The sequence below is a fragment of the Diorhabda sublineata genome, chromosome 9 (assembly GCF_026230105.1).
Source record: "Diorhabda sublineata isolate icDioSubl1.1 chromosome 9, icDioSubl1.1, whole genome shotgun sequence".
Lineage (NCBI taxonomy): Eukaryota > Metazoa > Arthropoda > Insecta > Coleoptera > Chrysomelidae > Diorhabda > Diorhabda sublineata.
In genome coordinates this window covers 25,854,459-25,879,094 of record NC_079482.1, presented here as the reverse complement: position 1 = coordinate 25,879,094, position 24,636 = coordinate 25,854,459, and the positions used below count along the sequence as shown (strand labels likewise).

General features: G+C 31.2%; 5 protein-coding genes across 5 annotated transcripts; 3 read left to right on the top strand and 2 right to left on the bottom strand.

The window, feature by feature from the left end:
* The first annotated feature begins 67 nt into the window (after nt 1–67).
* Nucleotides 68–10,176, top strand: LOC130448768 (bifunctional glutamate/proline--tRNA ligase). The gene is made up of 22 exons (XM_056786275.1): nt 68–384; nt 437–772; nt 886–1,153; nt 1,389–1,708; nt 2,157–2,328; nt 2,416–2,649; nt 2,727–2,871; nt 3,399–3,646; nt 3,859–4,063; nt 4,123–4,365; nt 5,725–5,982; nt 6,037–6,463; nt 7,015–7,241; nt 7,306–7,473; nt 7,535–7,828; nt 7,883–8,035; nt 8,097–8,214; nt 8,597–8,863; nt 8,953–9,194; nt 9,310–9,470; nt 9,557–9,700; nt 9,938–10,176. The coding sequence occupies exons 1-22, from the start codon at nt 348–350 to the stop codon at nt 10,092–10,094; spliced, it is 4,824 nt and encodes a 1,607-aa protein (XP_056642253.1). The 5' UTR covers nt 68–347; the 3' UTR covers nt 10,095–10,176.
* On the bottom strand, nt 10,126–12,697 carry LOC130448772 (NAD-dependent protein deacetylase sirtuin-2). The gene is made up of 7 exons (XM_056786281.1): nt 12,570–12,697; nt 12,383–12,519; nt 12,200–12,296; nt 11,781–12,137; nt 10,583–10,775; nt 10,340–10,526; nt 10,126–10,284 (listed from the first exon to the last, which is right to left on the bottom strand). The coding sequence occupies exons 1-7, from the start codon at nt 12,589–12,591 to the stop codon at nt 10,195–10,197; spliced, it is 1,083 nt and encodes a 360-aa protein (XP_056642259.1). The 5' UTR covers nt 12,592–12,697; the 3' UTR covers nt 10,126–10,194.
* A 399-nt stretch (nt 12,698–13,096) lies between these two features.
* LOC130448778 (DNA repair protein complementing XP-C cells homolog) lies at nt 13,097–19,582 on the top strand. Its single transcript, XM_056786287.1, has 7 exons — nt 13,097–13,199; nt 13,573–16,102; nt 17,017–17,258; nt 17,588–17,813; nt 18,519–18,687; nt 18,740–18,894; nt 18,952–19,582. Exons 2-7 carry the CDS (start codon nt 13,583–13,585, stop codon nt 19,180–19,182), a joined length of 3,543 nt encoding a protein of 1,180 aa, XP_056642265.1. The 5' UTR covers nt 13,097–13,199; nt 13,573–13,582; the 3' UTR covers nt 19,183–19,582.
* Nucleotides 19,583–20,376: 794 nt separating this feature from the next.
* On the bottom strand, nt 20,377–22,581 carry LOC130448779 (probable cardiolipin synthase (CMP-forming)). Its single transcript, XM_056786288.1, has 5 exons — nt 22,051–22,581; nt 21,726–21,863; nt 21,411–21,626; nt 21,040–21,200; nt 20,377–20,537 (listed from the first exon to the last, which is right to left on the bottom strand). Exons 1-5 carry the CDS (start codon nt 22,405–22,407, stop codon nt 20,438–20,440), a joined length of 972 nt encoding a protein of 323 aa, XP_056642266.1. The 5' UTR covers nt 22,408–22,581; the 3' UTR covers nt 20,377–20,437.
* A 756-nt stretch (nt 22,582–23,337) lies between these two features.
* On the top strand, nt 23,338–24,596 carry LOC130448721 (complex I intermediate-associated protein 30, mitochondrial). The gene is made up of 4 exons (XM_056786206.1): nt 23,338–23,633; nt 23,724–23,941; nt 24,001–24,186; nt 24,241–24,596. The coding sequence occupies exons 1-4, from the start codon at nt 23,381–23,383 to the stop codon at nt 24,463–24,465; spliced, it is 882 nt and encodes a 293-aa protein (XP_056642184.1). The 5' UTR covers nt 23,338–23,380; the 3' UTR covers nt 24,466–24,596.
* Nucleotides 24,597–24,636: the final 40 nt, after the last annotated feature.

Sequence of the window (24,636 nt, the reverse complement as noted above, 5' to 3'; positions counted from 1 at the left end):
AACCAGTTCATAATTTTTTCGACCCCTCGTAAAATGACACATATTTGTACCTAAAATTTATTAGTTTCGAGTTTCGCTTAGAAGTGATGCCAACGCAGTAAATTAAAATTCCTGAATTATTCGAATTAATAAAAAATTTAAAAGTGAATAAGTATCATGTTATTAAATTTACATTAATTGATTGAATTAAGTTAATTGATACTATAAATAGTTTTAAGCGGTCAATTTTATAACCATATTTATCTCGATATTACTAAAAAAGAAGAAGCACTACACCTTTTTGAACGTGGAAATCCGTATTGGATACTTGATATCAATTTTCCGCTCTTATTCATTATTATTAAATAATGAAAATAGTATTAAATAAGACGAATCCTCCACTTGGTAAGTATCATTAACAATATATAAATAATATAAATACATTAATAATTTGTAGGGGGCTTATTTGTTATTGAATATGTGAAGAAATTAAAAAATATTCCCGTGGAATTATTATGGGCATCTGAAAGCGTCGTCGATAATATTAATTGTAAAAATAGTAATGACGTTGCTCGTGCCGTTGCGAAATTATATTGTCCCGAAATTTACGGTACGAACCCAACTGATGCAACTGAAATTGATAATTGGTTAACATTTTCTTTGGGTTCTTTCGCATCTAAAAATGAATTTTCTACTGCTTTAAATACGTTAAACAAAATCTTGGCTTCATTAACGTATTTAGTGGCCAAAAAACTTACTATTGCGGATTTTATTGTGTTTGCAAGTTTATACGGTAAATATGATTTTAATAACTAGTTGATTGTGTAAGAAATGAATATATTCGGAATTTTTATTGTGAAAAATTTAAAATTGGGGATATATCATTAATTTTATTTTCGTTTCCAGTTAATAAACATTGGAAAGATGCAATAAAATCTAAAAATGCACCGGTGAATGTTCAGCGTTGGTATGAATTTTTACTTGCCCAGGAATATGTTCAAAATATTCTTAATAATCTACCTCAAGAAGTGGCAGCTACTTTGACAAGTTCGGAAAAACATGTTAAAAATGAAAAAAGTACAGTCGGCAATAGGAATCAAGAAGGAAAATTCATTGATTTGCCTTTTGCCGAAATGGGTAAACTCGTTGTGCGATTTCCACCAGAAGCATCAGGGCGAGTAAAATATTCACCACTATTAAAATTTCTATTTAAAATTAATTGGTATTTAATAGATTTACCACTTTCGAATCCAGTTTGGTTTTTACTTAATTTGTCATTTAGTGATTATCTTATATTTTCTAGTACAACTCTAACTATGATTACTACTCACAACGTTTCAGTTTGTATTTAATAGTAACATGGATGTTAAAAAAAAAATAATTTATTCAATTAAAGATGACATTTTTAGATATTTACATATTGGTCATGCGAAGGCGGCCCTCCTCAACCAATATTATCAAGAAGCTTTCCAAGGTAAATTAATAATGCGATTCGATGACACAAATCCAGCCAAAGAAAACGTACATTTCGAAAAAGTTATATTGGAAGATGTGGCAATGTTGCAAATCAAACCGGATATGTTTACTTATACTTCGGATTATTTCGAATTAATGTTACAATTATGTGAGAAAATGATAAAAGAGGGAAACGCGTATGCAGACGATACAGATCCGGAACTTATGAAAACACAAAGAGAACAAAAAATTGAATCTGCTAATAGAAACAATGGTAAATATTCTAAATATAATGTTTTTTTTTTTAAATTTATTTATACTATTTCTATCTGTGGGGTCAATTTAGATACTGTATCTGGTACTAACTGAATTTATTTAAACGCTAACACTAACTTATATGATTTATTTAAATTCACAGGTTACTTTTTACCATTTCGATCTGTTCTTTATGAATTTTAATTATAAACTCTGCTGAGCAAACTCGTTTATATACCCAAATAGAATTTCTCAAATAAAATTCAAGAAAATACATAAACAAAAAGACCATAGAAATTGGTTCTAAAAAAAATATCATAAACAATTGGCCGGCGTTTATAAGAAAGCGTCAAAATGCCGTGGATTCGCCAAATTTTAGAATTCCATTCCACGGTAGGACCGGCTTTACGGCCTATATCGTGAACGATATTTTATTGTTTTATTTTTTATGGAAAATATACTTTTAGATGTTGATAAGAATTTGGCGATGTGGGAGGAAATGAAAAAAGGTACAGAAAAGGGACAAAAATGTTGTATACGAGCGAAAATGTTTATGGATTCGCCTAATGGTTGTTTGAGAGACCCCACAATTTATAGATGCAAAAATGAGATACATCCCAGAACAGGAGACAAATATAAGTAATTATTAATTATTTTGTTTTTATGCTAGTATAGTAATTTTGATCTCATACATATTTTTATATATAAATATAATCATATTTTTAGAGTTTATCCGACTTACGACTTTGCGTGCCCTATTGTAGATTCCATAGAAGGGGTAACGCACGTATTACGTACTATGGAATATCACGATAGAGATTTTCAATTTTATTGGTTCATTGAAAAATTGGGTTTGAGAAAACCTCACATCTGGGAATATAGCAGATTATCAATGACCAATACAGTTCTGAGCAAAAGGAAACTAACTTGGTTTGTAAATGAAGGCCTTGTTGACGGATGGTGAGTAAATATACGCGTAAAGTAGCATAAATATTTTATTATTAGACAACGGAAGTAGATAACAATTGAATTTTCAGGGATGATCCTCGAATGCCGACTGTACGAGGAGTTTTGAGAAGGGGTATGACCGTACAGGGACTAAAAGAATTCATTATAGCTCAAGGTTCGAGTAGATCTGTTGTGTTTATGGAATGGGATAAAATTTGGGCGTTCAACAAAAAGGTGAGTTTTTGTTATCGTCTTTTATTATTATTTTAATTTTTTATTCGAGAACACACAAAATGTATTATTTTCGAGCTTATTGAACTTTACTTTAGTTCTGGAATTAAATTTTCTTTTTCTTTTCGCTTAAAACACAAAATTTTCACATGTCATAAAGAAATATATTAATTCAGGGACCATTTAAGGTGTAAATTTGTTTTTCATATTAATCGATATACTTTTATGTAATTGGATCACATTTGATTTCTCCAAAAGCTGAATATTTCTTACACGATTCAACACGATTTCAGTTACCTACCACTGGTTATACAGGAACTATGTTTTTCCAGTTTTTAGTTAATCAGTAGATGGAATTTTTCTACAGGGTGTCTCAGAATTTCACTTGTTTTACTGTGACAGAATTTTAATAGACAAATTTGGCTACAATTCACGACACCCTGTACATATATAATTTACCTAATACTAAGGAAGCTTTTTTCAGCTGTTTTTTTTATTATTATTATCCTTTATTCCATGTTTTTTTTTAGGTAATTGATCCTGTGGCACCACGTTACACTGCAGTGCAAATCGACGACCCCGTCCCCGTTTACGTACAAGGAGTAAAAGAAGAACGTTTATCCGTACCTAAACATCCTAAAAATACAGATGTTGGTTATAAAGAAGTATGGATAGGTCCAAAAATATTTATCGATAGAGAAGATGCGGATGCTTTGAAAGAAGAAGAAAACGCTACTTTTATTAATTGGGGAAATTTAATTATTAAAAAAATAAATAGGTTAGTCTCGGTATTATTGTATATAAAAATGAAATATGCACTCTGATGTCTCTCCTCCATCAGTGGTATTCGGTTTATTTAACTTAAAGTGTTAGAAGCTTTCTCTAAATCAACATATTTTCTTTGATTAATAAATTCCTTAGCTAGTGGACAAAAAAAGGACTTCATGTACTATATTTTTATGTTAAATAATCGAGAACTAACATTTTAAGGCAAGCTGGGAAAATAACAAGCATCGAAGCAGTACCGAATCTCGAAAACGTCGATTTTAAGAAAACGTTGAAACTCACTTGGTTAGCAGAAGTTGATAAAGCTCCGTTTACTCCCACCTGGTGTGTTTATTTCGATCACATTATAAGCAAGGCTGTATTGGGAAAAGATGAAGATTTCAAACAATATATCGGTCACGAAACTAGGGTAATTAGTAAATGAAACTATCTGTAAACTACATTTATTATTATGTTTTTTTTTGTTAGAAAGAAATCGAGATGCTAGGTGATCCCGAATTGAAAAAATTAAAAGTCGGAGATATAATTCAATTACAGAGACGCGGATTCTTCAGAGTTGACGTCGCGTATAAACCTGCTAATTTACATACTTATAGAGAACAACCGGTGGTTTTGTTCCATATACCCGAAGGGAACGCTAAAGAAACTATGCCTGGTAAAGTTGTTCAAAAAACGGAAACAAAAACTGTACCGGCAAATGATAAAAATAAGGTGAGCGCTATAATATTTTTTTCTAATATTCTTATTTATTACTAATTTTTATTGACGCCTTTGGTTTTTCTTTGTACCATCGTATCAATTGAAATAATAAAAAAAAAAAACGTTTCTGGCACGTTGTGAAAGATTCAAAACATGCCAGAGATCTTCATCTTCGATTTCATGTCCATTGAGGAGACGGTGCCCCTGTAGGACTCCTGTTAGTATTCGTAGATCGTCTTTAAATACTTACGATTGATATATTAAGCGGATCTACTCTGGTTATAGTTTCCCAGAAGAGTCTTTGTCTGTCTCAGCCCCCGTAGATTGATCCAATAATCGGTTTTGCTCCTATCTATCTTCTTTTCCGATACTTTTTGAATTATTTTATAGTTGATACAACGGAAGGGTTCAGGTCCTATGTAGGGTCTATCTGCCAACGTTTTAGCGAACAGTCAGCTATTCCATTTCCCATCTAGATTGAACTAGACTTTCAGAATGTTTGGTTCTGGGCCCGTACACCTCATATTTTTTGAAATGTGTCTTTCCAGTACTATGTGGTGAAGTAGAATCACTTCTAGTGCAGCTGTTTAGCATAATTTATGATAAATGAATGAAATTTCAATTACTTCCAAATATTTGTAATACAATTATAGAAAATAAATAGTTTTTACGAAATTTTGGAAACTTGGCAACATAGTATTGATTATCTCGCCGTATGCCATTTGAAACAAAGCAAATTTTTTATTTCTCTAGTTCGATTTGACTAATTTTTAAATTAGGAGTGGCAATAGAAAAAAATATTTCTTTAAACGTGATTAGAAAGTAAAGATTGTTTATTATTTATGTGGGTCACAGTCACACAATTCGATTACGTTTTTTTTTGCGCTGCTACACGTGGTCAAGTGAAAGTTGATTCCATATGTTTTATTTGTAAATAGACATTCAGTTTGTACAATTAAAAACAGTAAGTTCTAATGATTTGTAGATGATTAATAATTTTTATCCGAAATGAATCAATTATTGATAATGTAATCTGGGATTTTTTTGGTTAGTTATGAACGAATTACAATAATTTGAAGTGCAATAAGTGAAATAATTACAAGTTAATGTGAATTATTTGTAAATTTTAAAATTGTGATAAGCAAGAATCATAAATTGATGATAATATTGAAAATATTACAAAGTTTTATTTAAAGCGAAGAAACAATACAAAATAATTGAAAAAAGTTTATACAGGGTTCACAGAAATTTTGAATAAAGAGAATTTGTGAAGATGAAACAATAAATATGAATAAAATAAGTTATGTACAAGAAATAAATTAATTTATACACAAAATAAACGTTTGAATCTTATTATTTTTTAATTTTTAGGTTAATATAAAATCCGCCGTCGACATAAATAATGAGATAATAAAACAAGGAGATATAGTACGTAAGTTAAAGGAGCAGAAAGCACCGAAATCTGATATCGATAGTGCAGTAAAAGAATTATTATCATTAAAGGGTAATTATAAAACAATCACTAATATCGATTGGAAACCTGGATGTGTTCCACCTGTCGATAACACTACAGCAAATACCTCGACCGAAAGTGATCTTGATGCTAAAATATCAGCTCAAGGTGATAAAGTAAGTGAATAATCATTTATTTAATAATCGATTAAAGAGTCGCGTTTATTTTAGGTGAGACAGTTGAAATCTCAGAAATCAGATAAATCAACAATCGATGCCGAAGTAAAAATCTTATTATCATTAAAATCCGAATACAAAACCGCAACGGGAAAAGACTGGATGCCGACTAAACCGACGTCTCCTTCCCAAGTAAAACAAGAAAATAAATCCGTAGATGAAAATTCGCTTCTGCTACAAATTGCCAGTCAAGGTGATAAAGTGCGCGATTTGAAAGCTAAAAAAGTTGATAAAACCGTTATCGATAACGAAGTTAAAATTCTATTATCCCTTAAAAAGGATTATAAAAGCCTCACAGGTACGGATTGGAAACCGGGAGTAATCGCTACTACTCCTGTCTCGAATAATACGTCCATAGATGAAAATAAACTGCTGTTAGATATTTCTAGTCAAGGAGATATTGTGAGAAAATTAAAATCCGGTAAGTTCCTTCCACAACTACGAGGACCGTTTTTTTTTTCAACCCCCGATAAACTGTAAATAAAACAATAATTTTATTACCAAAAGATTGGTACGGTTACGGTTACTTTTCGACATAATCACCAAAGAGATTGAAACTTTTGTCTTATACGTGGACAAGAAAGAAAGTTGCCACCGATGTAGCATAACCGTTCAGTAACAATAGATAAAGCAATAATGGCGAATCCGCGGTTTTCTTTAACCATTCTGTCAACTCGTTGTACCAGGTCATCTGAAACACACACGCACAACGCCGACTGACGCCCGAATGTCAACAATGGTGGAGTGTTCAATGCGAGAGCTTCGTAGTCGCATACAGCGCATGCCCGCTTTCTTCTACCCTCTAAAAACACCTAAAAAAAAGTAGACATTCGGCAAAAAAAACAGCTAGTCAATAATTTAACATATATTTTTGGAATTTTTGATATTTTCTAGAAATTTCTAAATACTAGAATGTTTGATTGGAATACCATACTAGGTTACAAAGTAGATTTGTATTTTCCATATTTGTAGATAAAGCTGATAAATCTCAAATTGATACGGCAGTAAAACAACTTCTACAGTTAAAGGAGGATTTCAAGAATTTATCCGGTAAAGATTGGAAGCCGAATATGAAACCTGAGCCTGTACCGAATGTCGCACAATTTGAAGGAGGAGATAATGTAAAAGAAGCTCTAACAGCGAAAATCGCCGAGCAAGGGAATTTGGTTAGAGATTTAAAAGCTAAAAAAGCCGACAAGGTAACTTCATAATTTTTCCAATAAAGGATTTATAACAAAAAAAAACAATGTCGTTTCGTTAAAGGGAGCAGTAGATGAGGCGGTAAAAGTTCTATTGGATTTGAAAGGTGAGTATAAGAAAGTGATAGGCGAAGAATTTCCTGTAGCAGGAAGAACTCCAAAATCGAAGGAAAATAAAACTGAAATTAAACAAAAATCGGCTAAAGAAAAATCCGTTGCTAACGTTTTCGAGGTATTGAATGTTTTTTTATAGATTTACGAGGTTATATGAAAATATTCGATATTGATTTTAGGGAGAAGATGGTACAACGAAAAAACAAACGCGACTCGGATTAGAAGCGAAGAAAGAAACAAACCTATCGGATTGGTATTCTCAAGTAATCACCAAAGGTGAATTGATAGAATATTACGACGTTTCGGGTTGTTACATTTTCAGACCTTGGTCGTTCGCGATATGGGAAGCGATTAAAAATTGGTTCGATGTGGAAATAAAAAAATTGGGAGTCGAAAATTGTTATTTTCCCATTTTCGTATCGAAAGCGGCGTTGGAAAAAGAAAAAACGCACATAGCGGATTTCGCTCCGGAAGTAAATATCAATCATATAAAAATCGAATTTTATATAATTTATCAATTATTTTAGGTGGCGTGGGTTACAAAATCTGGCGATTCCGAAATGGCCGAACCGATTGCCGTTAGACCAACATCGGAAACTGTCATGTATCCAGCTTACGCCAAATGGATTCAATCGTATCGAGATCTTCCCATCAAACTTAATCAATGGAACAACGTAGTCGTAAGTTTTTAATTATATCAAAATTGTTTCAAATATAAGAAACTTTTGTTTTCAATTTTAGAGATGGGAATTCAAACATCCTCAACCGTTTTTGAGAACCAGAGAATTTTTATGGCAAGAAGGTCACACGGCTTTTGCCGAAAAGACCGAAGCTGACACCGAAGTCAAACAGATTTTAGGTAAAATTCGGACACGTGTCCACTATTGTCTGTCGCAATCGTGTTTTTTCCAAAATTCTTTCGGGGCGACCTGTTTTTTTTCTATTCCATTTTCTCTAACTTGTCTGGGTCTTTCTATAAATATTTCCAAACCTTCTAAGCTTCTACTTGATGTATACACATTAATTTCGGTATTTATTTTGTTATTCTCTTCTGCTTCTTGATTTCTATCGCTCTGTATATTCACGCCTAAACACTCGAAACCCTCCACTTGTTCAAACTGTATAGATAGATTTTGAGGTCTTCTTCTTTTCTCCGGCAACTATTATTTTTGTATCTCTTTGTTCATCATCACTCCGGTGTCTTTTAAAAGTTGTAAGTAATAAATAATTTATTTATATAGATTTATACGCCAAGATCTACACGGATCTATTGGCGATTCCCGTGGTAAAAGGAAGGAAAACCGAAAAAGAAAAATTCGCCGGCGGGGATTACACATTGACAATAGAGGCTTATGTATCAGCTAGCGGAAGAGCTATCCAAGGTGCGACATCTCATCATTTAGGTCAGAATTTTTCCAAAATGTTTGATATCATCTACGAACATCCCGAAACTCAACAAAAGGCGTACGTATATCAAAACTCGTGGGGTATCACAACAAGAACTATAGGTGAGTCGATTTCAGTAATTTTTGTTGTTCCGCTTCCGTATCCATTCATATCTCGACCCCGATGGATTTTAAATAATTTTATTTTGCAGGTGTTATGGTAATGATTCATGGTGATAATCAAGGTTTGATTTTACCGCCAAAAGTCGCTTGTATACAAGTAGTTATCGTCCCGTGCGGAATCACCGCGAGTCTTTCAGAACAGTCTCGCAAGAAATTACAAGAATCTTGCGATGCTTTAGAATTGGATTTAAAAACGGCAGGTGTGTGCGTTAAAGGAGATTACAGGGACAATTATTCCCCGGGATGGAAATTCAACCATTGGGAATTGAAGGTACGTACCTTGGAATACTTACCCGATTACATGTACTTTTCCTGGACCGTGGAAGAATGAATTAGAAAATAATAATAAGTAACTCATATGGTTTTCAATATATTTTTTTATACAGGGTGTTCCGGTTAGGGTAGAATTAGGACCGAAAGATATAGAAAAGAATCAATTGGTAGCTGTGAGAAGAGATACAGGAGAAAAACTAACGATCAACCGTAAAGATGCCGTAAGCAAATTACATAATATTTTAGACGACATTCAAATCAACTTGTTTAAAAAGTGAGTAGTACGACATTTTAACTAAAATAAAATGATCTTTTGTATTATATTTATTGTTATATTCACTGTTGTTACAAATTTTTCAGAGCGTGTGATGATTTAGACAGCCATAAAGTTATCGTTACCGATTGGTCTCAATTCGGTCCTGCCCTGGACAAAAAGAATATCATTTTAGCTCCTTTCTGTGGAGAAATTGGTTGTGAAGATAAAATCAAAACAGATAGTACACGGTAAGAAAATTAATCAAGTAGGTTTGTGGTTTTCTTCTTATTTAAATGAAATATATCGAGAGTTCAGTGTGGAATCTAAAACCAATTTCGCTCAATTATATAATTTTTTATGTGAAATATTTCTATATATATATATATATATATATATATATATATATATATATATATATATATATATATATATATATATATATATATATATATATATATATATATATATATATATTTATTTTCCAGGGATGAAAGCGCCGAACCCGGTGCACCATCAATGGGTGCTAAATCTCTTTGTATACCTTTGGAACAACCGGCTCCGATCAAAACCAGTGACAAATGCATTCATCCTGAATGTAAAAACGGACCGAAATATTATACTTTGTTCGGAAGGAGTTATTGAGAAATTTATTTAAAATAAAAAAAAACAATAATTTAAGTTATAACGTTTTTATTTGAATAAACACCTTTTTGCAAATTGATAATTTATTTTATTTATCAAACTACAATTTAGGGGATGTACCGGGAGACTGTTCAATATTTTTCCCGTCTATTTTGTCATGTTCTTTCCTAACTTTTTCTTTTAATTCCTCCTGAAAAAGTAAAAATTTAAACTAAGGGTTCTAATCGATCATTAAGTGTACTTACTGCCCATCCCAATGCTTCGGCTAACTTCAAACATCCTTCGTCACAGTCTCCAAGCCAACAAACATCTCTTGTATTGTCTTTGGAGTCAAAATCTAAGCCGCCACTCATACCGAGCAAAGCTGCAATACCTGATCTCTGACCGACTTTATCTCTATTTATTAGAAGCCTTGGTACGTTATTTTCAACTCTAAAATTTTTCAATTAATCGAAATATTGCAAAAAGAAAATAAATTCTAAACACACCTATCTACTAGTGAAGCGAACGGTTGTACTGCTAGTGAAGTTCCTATGATTATTAATAAATCGCAATTGTTAAAGTCGTTTTTTAAAGCTTTATGGAACTTTTCGGGCAAAGATTCGCCGAAAAATATAATATCCGGCTTAACAATGCTGTTACATTTCTTGCACATAGGAATTTCGTCTCTGAAGATAATTTCTGGAAAATAGAAACTAATTTACAACAAAAAGAATAATAATCAATGTTATATGGGAATGCATGAGCACAAGTTAATTTTTAATATTTAATCAACAAAAATATATCAGAACAATTGAAAAAACTCAGCTGCTACTCTAGAGTTTTTTTTTAGCTATTCGCTTTGGAGTAGAAATAAACTGTGATACACTCGTATCATAAATAATTATCTAAAAATTAATTCTTTTCCTCAATCAATCTTGCTTGCAATAACGAAAAACTGTCTATTTAACAAGCTTATAATAACTTCACCTGTACGTGGGTTTGTAACCCTCTTTTGGAGTAAAAGCAAAGGGATTATTTAATAAAAATTTCGTTCAACAAAGGATTCAAACCTTCGATAACCTTACCAACTACAACGTTATGGCTCGATACAAGTTTCGGCGAGATGTGGGTATATAAGCAGCAAAGCCGTTATACTAAGGTGGTATCAATTAAAAAACTAAAATGTTTACAGACAGTTTGTTTGAATGAATTATGTTCTAAATGGAAACACGAAAAAAGGACCATAAATTGCCTAGGCAATTAAATTATATATGTTTTTGAATTATATATTTATCAAAAAAGTAATCAAATCCTTATGCATATAGATATATCAATAATAGGTCAACCAATAGGTCTTTGGTACTAAATTATGATGATAATATTTTTCATTTTCAAAATTCCTCTACAATCATGGGTTACTAAAAGACAGTTTTTGCACAGAGCACCTCACTTGAAACTGAATCTTTATGATAATTAGTTACAAATATACCCACATGGTACTTAAATCATTTAAGGTATGTTAATTTCAGCTAGAATGTTAATATAAGGTTTTAGAAGAATGTTTTTTAAAAGGAGAACTAAAAGCTTTAGAAGGAACCTGAATGAGATTATACGTCTTTTATACATAAATATATCCATATTGAAATATGTACTATTTTATAAATTCAAGTAGAATTAATGAAAATAATTTTATTTCTTTGCTACCTTTCATCCAATCTTGACTGTATTCCTTTTTACATTTCAAACAATGACCAGTATGAAAAGTACCATGGGCCTCGATGATTTTATCTCCACTTACACCAGCAACTCTTTCCAAAGTATCAATATTTTGAGTATAGTGTCTTAAAAGTTTCCCCTTTTCATCCAATAACTTGATGAAATAGTGACATATTGTGGGTTTAAAAGTACCGGGATATAATTCTTTAGCTAATTCAAAAAACGGTTTTGGATTCTTGGAGAAGAAATCTATTTCGAAAATTGCTTGTGGATGGGGTAGATTGTATTTTTGGAGATTATCATATAGACCTGTACCGGGCGATCGAAAGTCTGGAATTCCTGCAGCTAAAATATTTTAAAATTCAATATAAGAATTTTATTCTCGACACTTGTTTTATACAACTCACATGTGGATATTCCAGCTCCTGCCAAAGTAATAATATTTTTACAATCGTTTGCTTTAATATAGTCAACTATGCCATCAAGAGTAACATTATCCAATACCTTAAACAAGTACCATTGGATTTATTATTTAAAGTAATTTCAATAGTTATTTTTTAAATGAAATATGAAATTCAAGGATAAATTACCTTTATTTTTTCCTTATTTTCTTTGGTATCCGAAAAATTTAGCTTCTCGGCTAAAAATCTGCGCAAATATTCCATGTTTTCCTCTTCGTCGGAACTGCTACTTTCGGAATGTTTATCTGGTTGATCTTCTTTTAAACCTATGATATACTATATGATTCAAAGCAAATAATAAAAAAATGTAAACTACCTGTAGTTAATGGGGTTGTCATTATTCAATTTTGAAAATATTATTGCAGCATTATAATTTTTGATGTCAAAATAGGTGAGATCATGAACATAACATAACCTAAAAATATGGAATTTCTGTCATTTGTCATTTTTTTTCTTGTATACTGTCGGCCAATAAAATAAATGTGAAAATTTTAATGCACAAACCACCTACGATCTTTGGCTGAATATGAATAATTTTCAATCATTATATTCATATTTATTCTAAAAAATAAAACATTTCTAGAAATTCGAGTGTTTACTTTGAATACGTATAATTTACCTGGCTAAGTCGTTGAATAGTCGAGTCAACTCTAATGGATTTTAAAAATATTTTACTTTTTAGACTTTTGATATGTTTTTTTGATAGCATTGATTTTAGATCTGTTTTTCCAGTATTTTCAAACTAATTTTCTATTAAAGGAGACCTAAATCAACTTAATTTTAATATCGAGTATTACGTAATTTGCGCGGCAATAGACCTGTTGTCAATCAGTAAAAAAGAAGAAAGTAAATAAATAGAGGTTATAAATTTAAATGAGTGGTGGAGTTACAATGTTTTGAACTCAAAATTAAACAGGAAACATTTTTTCCAAATTATAAAACCAAAGTAAATATATTTTTACGGTATAATATATATTTTTATTTTTCTCGTTTTAAATTTATATTTTTTGAACATCTATTAATTTTTATGCTATTTAAAATTCAAGGTCGGGAAAAACATAATACTGGAAACAGTAGAATTGTTTAAGACCGGAATATGTATTTAATTGTGAATTTTGCTTTGATTTTCATAAAATAAAATTTACTAGTAGGGTATTGTTAAAATTGTAGAGTTATAGACAATTTTAATAAAATTATTGTAGTTTATACTTGTCTAAACAGATGTTTGGTTTTAAATAATTCAAAAAATATGATGCCGTGTGGATAGTTGAGGGTAATTATAAATAATTGATTTGAATTGACATTTTTTTTGTGTTTAGCATCAGTAAAATGCCTCGACCTAGGAGATCTGTTAAAAAAGCACCAATAATTGAAAGCGATAGTAGTAGTGAGGAAGATGTTCCGAATAAAAAGCAAAAATTATTTCAAGTCGAAGAAAATAAAACAAATGAAGGAATAGAAAAAGGCGCCGAAACAGTTAAGGATGAGTCTTCATCAAGTGAAAGCGATATCGAAAATTATCTTCAGCCTATTAATAAATTAGATTTTTCATCATCATTTTTCAACCTTAAAAAGGATAATGATGAAGAATTCGGTAAAATCGAAAAAAATATATTTGATAGTGTAAAAGTATCGACTTTATCAGATTCGGAATCAGACTTAGAGGAAACGAAATCTTCAATCGGCACTGAAAATCAAGAAAGTAACACTGAAGTAGAAAAAAGTGTCGAGGAATCTTCAAAATTGAATTTTAAACAATTAGAAGCATTCACCAAAACGATTGAGGAAGCAAAGTTACAAGTAGAAAAATACAATGCAAAAAAGAAAATCAAAGAAAAAAATTTAGATGTTTCGAATATCCTCGCCGAGGGAGAATCTAAAAAATTGACTCTTGAAAACATTCGTGCTGAAGATTTACATTCGAGTGATTTTCAAACTACAGATGATGAAGATTGGGAAGAAGTCAAAATAAAAGAACAGGAAGAGAAACCCATAGTGCCTAAAAGAGATATCGAAATAAGAATAGGCGAAATGCCAGATCACTGCAAAAAGAAAAAAGGTGTCGATCTATTAGCAGCTATGAAAAGAAGGCTAAACAGAATTAGAAAAGAAAATCAAATTTACGTACATAAAGTCCATCTACTATGTTGGATAGCACATGGAAATTTCGTGAATTCTGTAATAAACAATTCTGAAATTCTAGGATCCGCTTTAACATTATTACCATCAGATAAGTGTTATCCTTCAGATAGAATCGATTTGAGTTATTTAGAACAGATTGTACAATGGTATAAAAAAACTATGACGTTAACCGAAAAAGCTCCTCATCAACAACTCACTTTAATAAACGCTCTAAGATTGCAAATTAAAAGAAAAGAAGTATACGATAAGAAAATGCTCGTATTGATTTTCATAGCGATCTTAAGATCATTGGGAATCCAATGTAGAATGGTTTTGTCTTTTCAAGTTGAACCGTTGCGTCCTCCGGCCAGTGAACTACATTCTCTATCTACAAAAGATACGAATAAAAAAGTAACGGGTAGTAAATCTGGAAAATCGACGAGCCAAAACAAATCATTAGAAGATATAAAGCCTAATACGAGTCTACAAGAAAGTGTTAAAACTGATAAACCGCAACGATTGAAAGTTGTATTGAAAAGTTGTGATAAGAAAACTTCCGAAGTACAGGAAAGAATCAGAAGAAGTGATGGAAATTCTTTATCAACGAAGGATGAAAAAAATAAAACGGCCGATGGAGAAAAAGCTGCACAAGAAGGTGATAAAATGAATACAAGAAAGGAAAATAAGAAGAATAAGTTAACTGAAGAAAAAGTTCAAAATAAGAAATTGAAAAGGGAAGAGGATAAGAAAGTTGGGAGGAAAACTACAACTGACGATGTAAAAAAACAAATAGCTGATGGAGAAGGTGATAAAATGGGTACAAGAAAGGAAAATAAGAAGAATAAATTATCTGAAGGGAATGTTCAAAATAAGAAATTGAAAAGCAAAGAGGTTAAGAAAGTTGAGGTTAAAAGTATAACTGACGGGGAAGATGATGAAATGAGTAAGAGAAAATCGAACGAGAAGAATAAATTATCTGAAGGAAATGTTCAAAATAGAAAATTGAAAAGCAAAGAGGATAAGAGAGTTGCGATAAAAAGTAAAACGGAAGATGTGAGAACTACCCGATCTAAATCAGCCAAAATTTCCGAAACTACAACAAATGAAAAATTGAAAAAAGAAATTCCCCAGTTAGACGGAGCTAACGATGACGTAAACAAAAAACCGAATTTGAAAAAACTCAAAAATAAATTGCCCGAAAAAGTTTGTCCCAAAAAATCACACTCGAAACAATCATCAAAGCCGGTAACGAAAAACGACGATTCCGAAAGCGAATTTTCCAACAGTCCGACGAAAAAATCTCCAGAAAAGAAACTCAATTTTTCGAAATTGAAACAATTAGACGTAAAAAGCGACATTGTAAATTTAATAAAAGGCAGAATCGCCGAACAAAAACACACCGATCGCAGTAGAATGGTAAAAAAAAGAAAATCAAAAATTACGGACAGCGATTCCGACAGCGATTATATGCCGGAACCGATAAAAAAGAAACACCACGACAGCGATAGTGATATCGAATATTTCATTCCGAAACCGAAAGTGAAAAAAAGGGTAAGCGTAAAAAGGGTAGCGCCCGGTCATCCTATTCTATCGAACAGCGACGACGAAACAGCCAAAAAGAAAAAAAAAGGAAACAACGTTTGGATCGAAGTATTTTTGGAAAGCGAAGAAAAATGGATCACGGTAGATGTCGTACGCGGACAAGTCCATTGCGTCAACGAGTTATACGTAAGTACGCCATTTATTAATCATAATATTCCAGATCATCATCAACAAGCCTTTCAATATCCTTTGAATCATGACTATCGCTTTTTTCTTTACAGTTTATCGTTTGTCTTCTTCTATTTCGTTTATCCAATTCTTTCTCGATCTGCCTCTTCTTCTTGGACGCAATGTAAACAATTCTTTCGATCATTTCAGTTGGTTTTCTTCTCATTATACACCCAGATCAAATGAGTCTTCGTGCTTTTATGTATCTCGCTATATTTTCCTTCGCTAGCTCTTTCTCTATTTCTTTGCTTTTCTGTCTCCTGTTTTAGTTGTCACTATCTTCTTCTCGGTTATTTTAAGCTCTTCTTCTTCTTCTTCTCTTTTGTTGTTTACTGTCGTTACTTTTTATTTTGTTTGGTTATGTTGTTTTTTCTGCATTTATATTCAGTCCGTAATTGCCAGTTTCTTCCCTCTGTCCATTTGCTACAATCTGTGTTTATTCCGCCTACTCGTTTTCTATTTTTGTTTTCTTTACAGTTTATCGTTTGTCTTCTTCTATTTCGTTTATCCAATTCTTTCTCGATCTGCCTCTTCTTCTTGGACGCAATGTAAACAATTCTTTCGATCATTTCAGTTGGTTTTCTTCTCATTATACACCCAGATCAATTGAGTCTTCGTGCTTTTATGTATCTCGCTATATTTTCCTTCGCTAGCTCTTTCTTTATTTCTTTGCTTTTCCGTCTCCCTTCTGTGTTATGTTTGCACCTGTTTTAGTTGTCACTATCTTCTTCTCGGTTATTTTAAGCTCTTCTTCTTCTTCTTCTCTTTTGTTGTTTACTGTCGTTACTTTTTATTTTGTTTGGTTATGTTGTTTCATATATTTTGTTTTTTTCCGCATTTAACGTCGATGTTTTTTATTTTGTACCTACCAGATGAGAGCAACGCATCCGATAAGTTACGTGGTAGCTTGGAACAATGATAACACTATCAAAGACGTCACTAAACGTTATTGTACTAATTATAATACGGTTACCCGTAAATTGAGAATAAACGAAAAATGGTGGGAGGAATCGATAAGACCGTTTTTGGAAAAAAGTACTCCTCGTAGTAGAGAGGAAGATAACGATCTGAGTAGGCAACAATTAGATCAACCGTTACCCAAAGTAATATCTGAGTAAGTTAATTTTACTACTCTATACTTTTAATTCGTTGAAACTTTTTAAAAAAAAAAGTTCAATTCAACTTTCACTCAGTAGTATATCCGGGATTTTTAATTTGGGGGGGTTTACTAGAGATTTTAGGGCTCTTTCTGTACAACGTGTCCTTAAATTGATATCGAAATATCAGTTTTACTATTATTGTTATGTTAAAACATCCATCGAATCGAAAGTCAGACCATTTAAACTGCTAAACGAAAATAAGATTTATAATCACCCCGTATATAAGTTTTCGGAAATATCATCAGTAGTTTTTAACGGTTTTTTAAATTAAATTTTTTTGTAGATATAAGAATCACCCTCTATACGCACTCCGTCGTCATTTACTCAAATTCGAAGAAATTTATCCGCCCGATACGATTCCGCTAGGTTATGTAAGAAGCGAACCGGTTTATCCTCGAAATTGCGTTTACGTTTGCAAATCGAGAGAAATATGGTTGAAGGAAGCGAAAGTCGTCAAAGCCGGAGAAAAACCCTACAAGGTGGTTAAGGCCAGACCGAAATACGATAGGGTAACTTTCCAAATTTATTGTTTATCATATACATAGTGATTCATAAAAAATAATAACCCCTGTCTTATGATAAACACCGGATACCTTTTATAAATCGCCCTGTATATACTTATTAAACTAATTTCAACACGTTTAACTACTCCAATTGCTTTCTTCAATAATCAATTCTTCTTCTACTGTGAGTTCTTGCCTTATACGTACTTTTGTGACGTTCTAGAACATCGTAGAACCTTTCCAATTGTCTAGGTACAACTATTTCTTCCAAAAACTTCTCGAACATCATTACCCAATAGATATAGCCACCTACTATTTTTTTTTATACATTAACTTAAGACTAGAACCGTTAAAGAGCGTGCGGCTGTGTACCTTGACACGTGTGACACTATTCTAAAATTTTTATAGATCTTACCTAATGTCCGTTTCAAAGCTCTCTAAACGAACTGACTTCTAAGAGGACATTCGAATGTTTTCCATTGTTTAAAACGGCAATAAACGTAACATGACAACAACGTAATGTTTTACTCGTTTATTTATATGATTTCTATTCGTGGGGTGAATTAATAAAGATTTTCTTTTACGTTCTTAATTTATCTGAACACTTAACTAACTTTTAATAATTCATTTATCACTTACACTTAACTAATTTATTCAAATTCTTCGATTAAAACCCTATATTCTAATTTTTTTTATTTTAAATGGTCGTAGTTGTCGAATACGATGATAACGGATCAATTATTAGAGATATTCGGCGAATGGCAGACAAAGGATTACGAACCGCCCACAGCCGAAAATGGAATTGTTCCAAGAAATGCTTTCGGTAACGTAGAATTATTCAAACCCTGTATGTTACCGAAGAAAACCGTTCATCTAAAACGTAAGTATAATTTCATTTTGTTCCGCGTCTATTATTTTAATTTTATTTGCAGTACCAGGATTGAATAAAATATGCAAGAGAATGAACATTGATTGTGCTACCGCTATAGTAGGATTCGATTTCCACGGGGGTTGGAGTCACCCTGTGTACGATGGATTTGTAGTATGTGAAGAATACGCTGATACTTTGGTCGCAGCTTGGGATATGGTAACCGAAAACTTTTCGCACACTAACATTTATATGTAAATTTGGTTTTTGTTCTAGGAGCAACAAGAAATCGAAAAAAAAGAAAACGAAAAAATAGAAAAACGGGTGTATACAAATTGGAAGAAACTCATTAAAGGTCTACTTATAAGGGAGAGATTGAAAGCTAGGTATGATTTCGGAGGGGAAACTTCGGGTAAGGGGAAACAAAAATCTAAGAGTAAGAAAGGATCGAAACCCGTTTTAAAAAAAGGAAAAATAATTTCTGATTCCGATAGTGATTCAGATTAAATATCTACTTTGAAATAAAAAATGATAGGTTTAGGTATTAACACTTTTTTTTTAAACGTTTTTGCTTTTTTAACAATTTTTTTACTTTGTTAATTATTATCTATTTGTTAGAAGTTTGAATGATCTACTTATACGAATCTCAGGGAGTTTTCGATACTATTGATTATTTTTTTTTATAATTATTCGTTGTTTGTATTATTCAGTATTGTTTGTTTTTGTATATTATACAATTTTTTTATATTTGAAAAAAAAAAACAATAAAACCGTTTTCAATAAATCATTCCTTATTTTATCGAATGCAGGATACTTCTAAAGACAAGAATTAACCAAAATCTTCTCACTTATCCAATTCGATATCGATACTACTTTCAGTTTTAGTTAAATAAAGTGATATTTCAATCGTTATTTAAATATATAGGCATTCCAAGATTGTATGCTACTTCTAAGATCAATTATCTTATCTTTCTATAAAAAAGGTTCAAAAGGTTTGCGTTTTTCATCCATCAAATTGTTAACTAAACCCAATACTCCAGGTTTATTGTAAAGAATCCACAGAGGAAGTAACTAGAGCCTCTCTTAATGCCCAAATATTGTTATTACTTGGTATTTCCGACCATGTCTCACATGGGACTCCATCTATCTGAGGGTCTTCAAAAAGTGTATTTTTTCAAAAATTCCAACCTAAAATAAAAACAATAATGTGAGCGGTAGATATAACTTCAAACCATCCTCATCGGTATTCAATTACTCATATCAATCCAATTTGTTTCATATTTAATATAATATCCAAACAAAAATTTTATAATACCATCCTGTATTATATGACAAGAAGAGAGTGCTGGTTCATCAAGACAATAATTTTAACTTACCAAACATGCATAAATATCAACCTTATTTTTATTGCTGCCAAGTAAAATTGCTTGATAAGCTACAATTGAAAAATATATATAATGCAATTAAAAATATCAAAATCAATAATTGAAACGCTCATACTGTTTGACGCACGTTTCGATAACCAAGTTATCATCTTCAGAGAGTGAAATTTACCTTAATAAATTCTGTTTAGTCTAATGTTGACTTTACAGGGTGATACACGTAAGAGTTTTCGGCTTGAATATTTTTATATTTATTGTTGAGTATCTCCAATTTATTTTCAAATTTAGTGTAGATCATATTGAAATAAAAACGTTGAAATAATATAAAAGATAATATATTTTTTTCTTAAGTCAACATATACGTATTTTGAACTTAACGTTTATCTTTTAGAAACACCTGACTTTCTTAACATTTTAAACGTATTTTTTGATAAGATATAACTGACACCCGCCGCCATCGTTGTTGTTCCTGTAATATACCTAAAAATAATAGCAATGATTATATATAATCATAATCAGTAAATAAAATTTTAATAAGATTTCGTTTACATTGTACACCATATCAGATAAAAGAATTTGTTTCCTTCGAATTCAACTCACCAACATTGAGAAACACTTTATCATCTTTCAAGCCTAAAAGGTCTCATATGAATTGGTGAGTAATTGTTGCAAAATCAGCAAAACTACCAGTGAAGTCAGAGCCCATTTTTGGTGTGGCTATCACAAAACTGAATCCCTTCAGAGATGGATAGAAACACCTGTTATGAGACGAGTATCTTCTGACTATATTGCTCCATTTAAAAGAGCGGAAAATACGACAAGAGACTGGTCTTTTTATTAGACATGATCATCTAAAACCCCATATCCATGCTATAGACAACGAACAAACACCATAATGACTCCAAGGGGTTCAGATCAAAGTACATTTTTTATCCACATTGCATTATTCAACCCAACATAATAATATTTAAATTCTAATTACCATAATGCTTCTAAAGCTGGATGTCCAATATAATGAAATACTGGAGCAGCTAATGTTGATCCTACTAATAATAACTGTACGGCTGTATTTACTTTACTTATGAATGTCGGAGCTAATTGAGCCGTAGCGTGAGTAACATCAAAATATCGACTAATAGTTCTCTGAAATGATAAAATATAATCTGAATAAACCACCATGATTACCATAACAAAAAACAATTCAAGAAATAATAAATAAAATGTTGTTTTTTAAAGGTATTTTCCAGTTTTTAAGATAATTTATGATTGGATATAGACAGTTATTATTATAAAATCTTTAATAAAGTCAATTTTGAATTTTTTGTGATTATTTTTTAATCAAAAACTACTTACCGGTGGAGGTAACGAAAGATATCTTATTACAAATCCTGATGCCAATAAAATAACGTCTCTTGCTATTATTAGTCCAGTTAACATAAGTGGTATCAAATCTACATAAGTGAGTGATAGGAAAAGAGTACCTATTAGTATTTTATCTGCCATTGGATCTAGAAAACTACCCATTTTTGAAGATTGACTTTTCCATGTTCTCGCTATCCATCCATCTAACTAAAAATAATTTAAACGAATACGGAATATTTGTATTAACTAATAAAATGAACAAAATATGTCTAGTAAATGAAATTTTAGTTTGAAATAAATATTTACCAAATCAGTTGTTGCCGCAATTCCCATTACCCAAAGAGCATTTTCAAATTGTGATTGAACTATTAAAAATCCTAAATATGGAGTTAAGGCTATTCTTGCTACACATAAAAAATTAGGTATTGTATACACATTTTCCCTCTAAAAACAACTACCATTATCATATGATTTGGAGAAATAAAAATGACAATGATTAATATATATAAAACATGATATATTTCAATTTATTTATTATTTGACTTTTTCTTATTAGGTATTGTGACAAAATAACTCTACGTAATCATAAAGAACAAACTGAATATTTTGATTTATGTAAAATTAAACTTACCTCTATAATTTCTTCAACTTTTTCTTTCACTTTATTCTTAGTTTCTTTAATGTCTTTGAGTAGGATATTACCTCTCTCCTTTAATCTCTTTTCTGTATCTTTGAATTTGTCTTTGTTGTCTTGTATGATCGCTTTAAAATCTTTTGAAGCAACTTTCTCGTTGTTCATTTTAACAGATTCGTTACTCTTATTTGAACTAGTACTTGACCTTTTTTGATCATTATACGTAAATTGTTTAGCATTATAAAGTCTGAGATGTGAACTTAAATTAAGACTAGTTGAGATATGAGTTCTTTTCCTACAACAATTATTCCATTTTGGAATTAAGGTTAATACAACAGATGGTTTCAATAACATTTTTCAGTTTTATATTTCATAACTAGTTGAATTGAAATGTTATATAAACCGCAATCATTTAGTTCCCGTTATCATTTCTTTTCATTTAATTCAATTAAATATAAAAAAGGAACTTTATATTTTAACTGTCAAATATATAACTAACTTCTTCTTCTTATTTATATATTCAACTATGTTCGGGTTGGCCCGATCATGATCTGAATGCGAAAACTAATTCGGATCACGTTCACTGTTGTTCCGATACCAATCCGAATCACGTTCAATGTTGTTCGGAAACTGATCGAGTTAATCAAGTCGTAATCATATGTTATGATACTTTCTACCTTGTTCACAGAATTAATATTATATAGTATTGATTCCTAGACAAATGAGTAAAGGTGATCAATATTGTTTCATTTGTCTATGGTTTTTTGAACTATATAAATTATTTATATCCGTTAAGTCGTTTACTATTATTATAAGCGAAGTAATTGATAGGTTACTGGGTTTTGCTGTTTTTACACTTTTCGGCATTTCGGCAACATAAAAATAGATTATTGGTATTAAACTTTAACGCAAAATCCGAGTAAGTGGGTAAATCGTTGCTAATTGATCAATAACAATTATCAAACATTTAGAATCTATTTACAATTGTAGTACATTTTTTTAAATTTGAAATTTCAATCGACAATTCAAGCCGACGTTCTGAAACTGATCAAAATCTTGTTCTGGATTAGAATCCGCAATCAGCTCATAAGTGATCTATCTGATCCTGGATCATAGTTTCCGAAAATCAATTATATAAATTCAAATTCATCTTGATTTTTAATAAAGAAAAAATAATAATTCATTTATTACTAAAATATATATGAAATTGGATTTGATATTTGAAAATTTAATTAAGATAATCATAGTAACTAATAAATTTCAAGAAACAAACCATATTGTTGAATATGAGAAGAATAAAATTAGATATTAACCTTAAATAATAGCAATGTTCTCTGTATCAAAAAATATTGTTTATTCTGTATGTAAAAATTGTTCAGTTAGAAGATTTCACGTTTCTCCTATTTTGAAAACTTTTTGGGAAAGAGACGACAAAGGTGGTTATAGAGACGGAAAAAAATTACCACCACTAAAAGATCGTTTGAGGGAAGGATTAAAAGAACTAAAGGGTGAAATAAAACTATGGACTGAAGAAGTTAAAGAAAGATTTGAAAATGATCCAATTCTTATATTTAGGCCAGGTATTTTAAAATAAACAAGAGTATACATAATTAGTACAAACTTTTTATTTTCTAATTTTTTCATCTCATTGCTACGTATTGTAATTATAGGCGAAGTTGATGTTAAATGGAGATTTGGGGATGAAGAATCTTTAAAAAAATGGAACGTTACATGTGATAGTGATAACGGCGAAGGTTATAGTTCAGCTTCATTGTCGCTTACGCCCCAAGGAAAAGCATTATTTGCGGGTAATTTGTCTATGAGAGTGCCGAAAGACGGTAGGGTTAAACGCGCTGGTTACTGTAACATGAGAACTCATAGAATCAGGGTAAAAAGTCAAATTATTTATTTAAAAATATTAAAGTAATTAAGTAATTTTTATTGTAGAAATCTTTTAAAAGAGATGCTCATTTAGATTGGTCTACATATAACATGTTGGTGATGAAAGTTAGAGGCGACGGAAGATCCTATTTACTCAACATCCATTGCAAAGGATATTATGATTTAACATGGAACGATATGTATCATTACGTATTGTTTACAAGGGGTGGTCCATATTGGCAAATTGCTAGAGTAAGTAGTTTATTTCATATATTATTTAGACGTTAATTTTCCTTTTTTTTTTAGATTCCTTTTTCTAAATTTTATTTCGGTTCTAAAGGTCGTATACAAGATAGACAAGTTTCGGTGCGGCTTGACAGAATTGCTAGTTTTGGAATTACCGCAGGGGAACGATACGGAGGTGATTTTTCCTTGGAAATAGATTATATTGGTTTGGAATTTGATCCGAACCATAGGGAAGAGTTTGCCTATGAAATGTATAAAACTGATAGGTATATAGCGTCTACTTAAAAAAAACATGTCCAGATAATGATGTTTAAAATGAGAATAAATATTTATAAAACCCATATTGTTTTTATTTCCTGTCGAGTAAACCTTGACTAGAATTTATTACAAACTTGGTAGACAAATTCTGAAGTGAATAGAATAGTCACTGTACCAACAAAGTAGAAGGAGACGTAA

Excerpts from the sequence above, each read along its gene's own strand:
- LOC130448721 (XM_056786206.1), top strand. The coding sequence starts at position 23,381 with ATGTTCTCTGTATCAAAAAATATTGTTTATTCTGTATGTAAAAATTGT. Across the intron at positions 23,634-23,723 it reads AATTCTTATATTTAGGCCAG|GCGAAGTTGATGTTAAATGG; the intron begins GTATTTTAAAAT and ends TTGTAATTATAG. Across the intron at positions 24,187-24,240 it reads CATATTGGCAAATTGCTAGA|ATTCCTTTTTCTAAATTTTA; the intron begins GTAAGTAGTTTA and ends TTTTTTTTTTAG.
- LOC130448779 (XM_056786288.1), bottom strand. The coding sequence starts at position 22,407 with ATGTTATTGAAACCATCTGTTGTATTAACCTTAATTCCAAAATGGAAT. Across the intron at positions 21,201-21,410 it reads ATCTTTCGTTACCTCCACCG|AGAACTATTAGTCGATATTT; the intron begins GTAAGTAGTTTT and ends TTATCATTTCAG. Across the intron at positions 20,538-21,039 it reads CCAGCTTTAGAAGCATTATG|GTATATTACAGGAACAACAA; the intron begins GTAATTAGAATT and ends TATTATTTTTAG.
- LOC130448768 (XM_056786275.1), top strand. The coding sequence starts at position 348 with ATGAAAATAGTATTAAATAAGACGAATCCTCCACTTG. Across the intron at positions 1,154-1,388 it reads TTTCCACCAGAAGCATCAGG|ATATTTACATATTGGTCATG; the intron begins GCGAGTAAAATA and ends TGACATTTTTAG. Across the intron at positions 8,215-8,596 it reads CGAAGTCAAACAGATTTTAG|ATTTATACGCCAAGATCTAC; the intron begins GTAAAATTCGGA and ends TTATTTATATAG.
- LOC130448778 (XM_056786287.1), top strand. The coding sequence starts at position 13,583 with ATGCCTCGACCTAGGAGATCTGTTAAAAAAGCACCAATAATTGAAAGC. Across the intron at positions 17,259-17,587 it reads TTACCCAAAGTAATATCTGA|ATATAAGAATCACCCTCTAT; the intron begins GTAAGTTAATTT and ends ATTTTTTTGTAG. Across the intron at positions 17,814-18,518 it reads CCAGACCGAAATACGATAGG|TTGTCGAATACGATGATAAC; the intron begins GTAACTTTCCAA and ends AAATGGTCGTAG.
- LOC130448772 (XM_056786281.1), bottom strand. The coding sequence starts at position 12,591 with ATGACAACCCCATTAACTACAG. Across the intron at positions 12,297-12,382 it reads AAAATAAGGAAAAAATAAAG|GTATTGGATAATGTTACTCT; the intron begins GTAATTTATCCT and ends TACTTGTTTAAG. Across the intron at positions 12,138-12,199 it reads AGGAGCTGGAATATCCACAT|CTGCAGGAATTCCAGACTTT; the intron begins GTGAGTTGTATA and ends AAAATATTTTAG.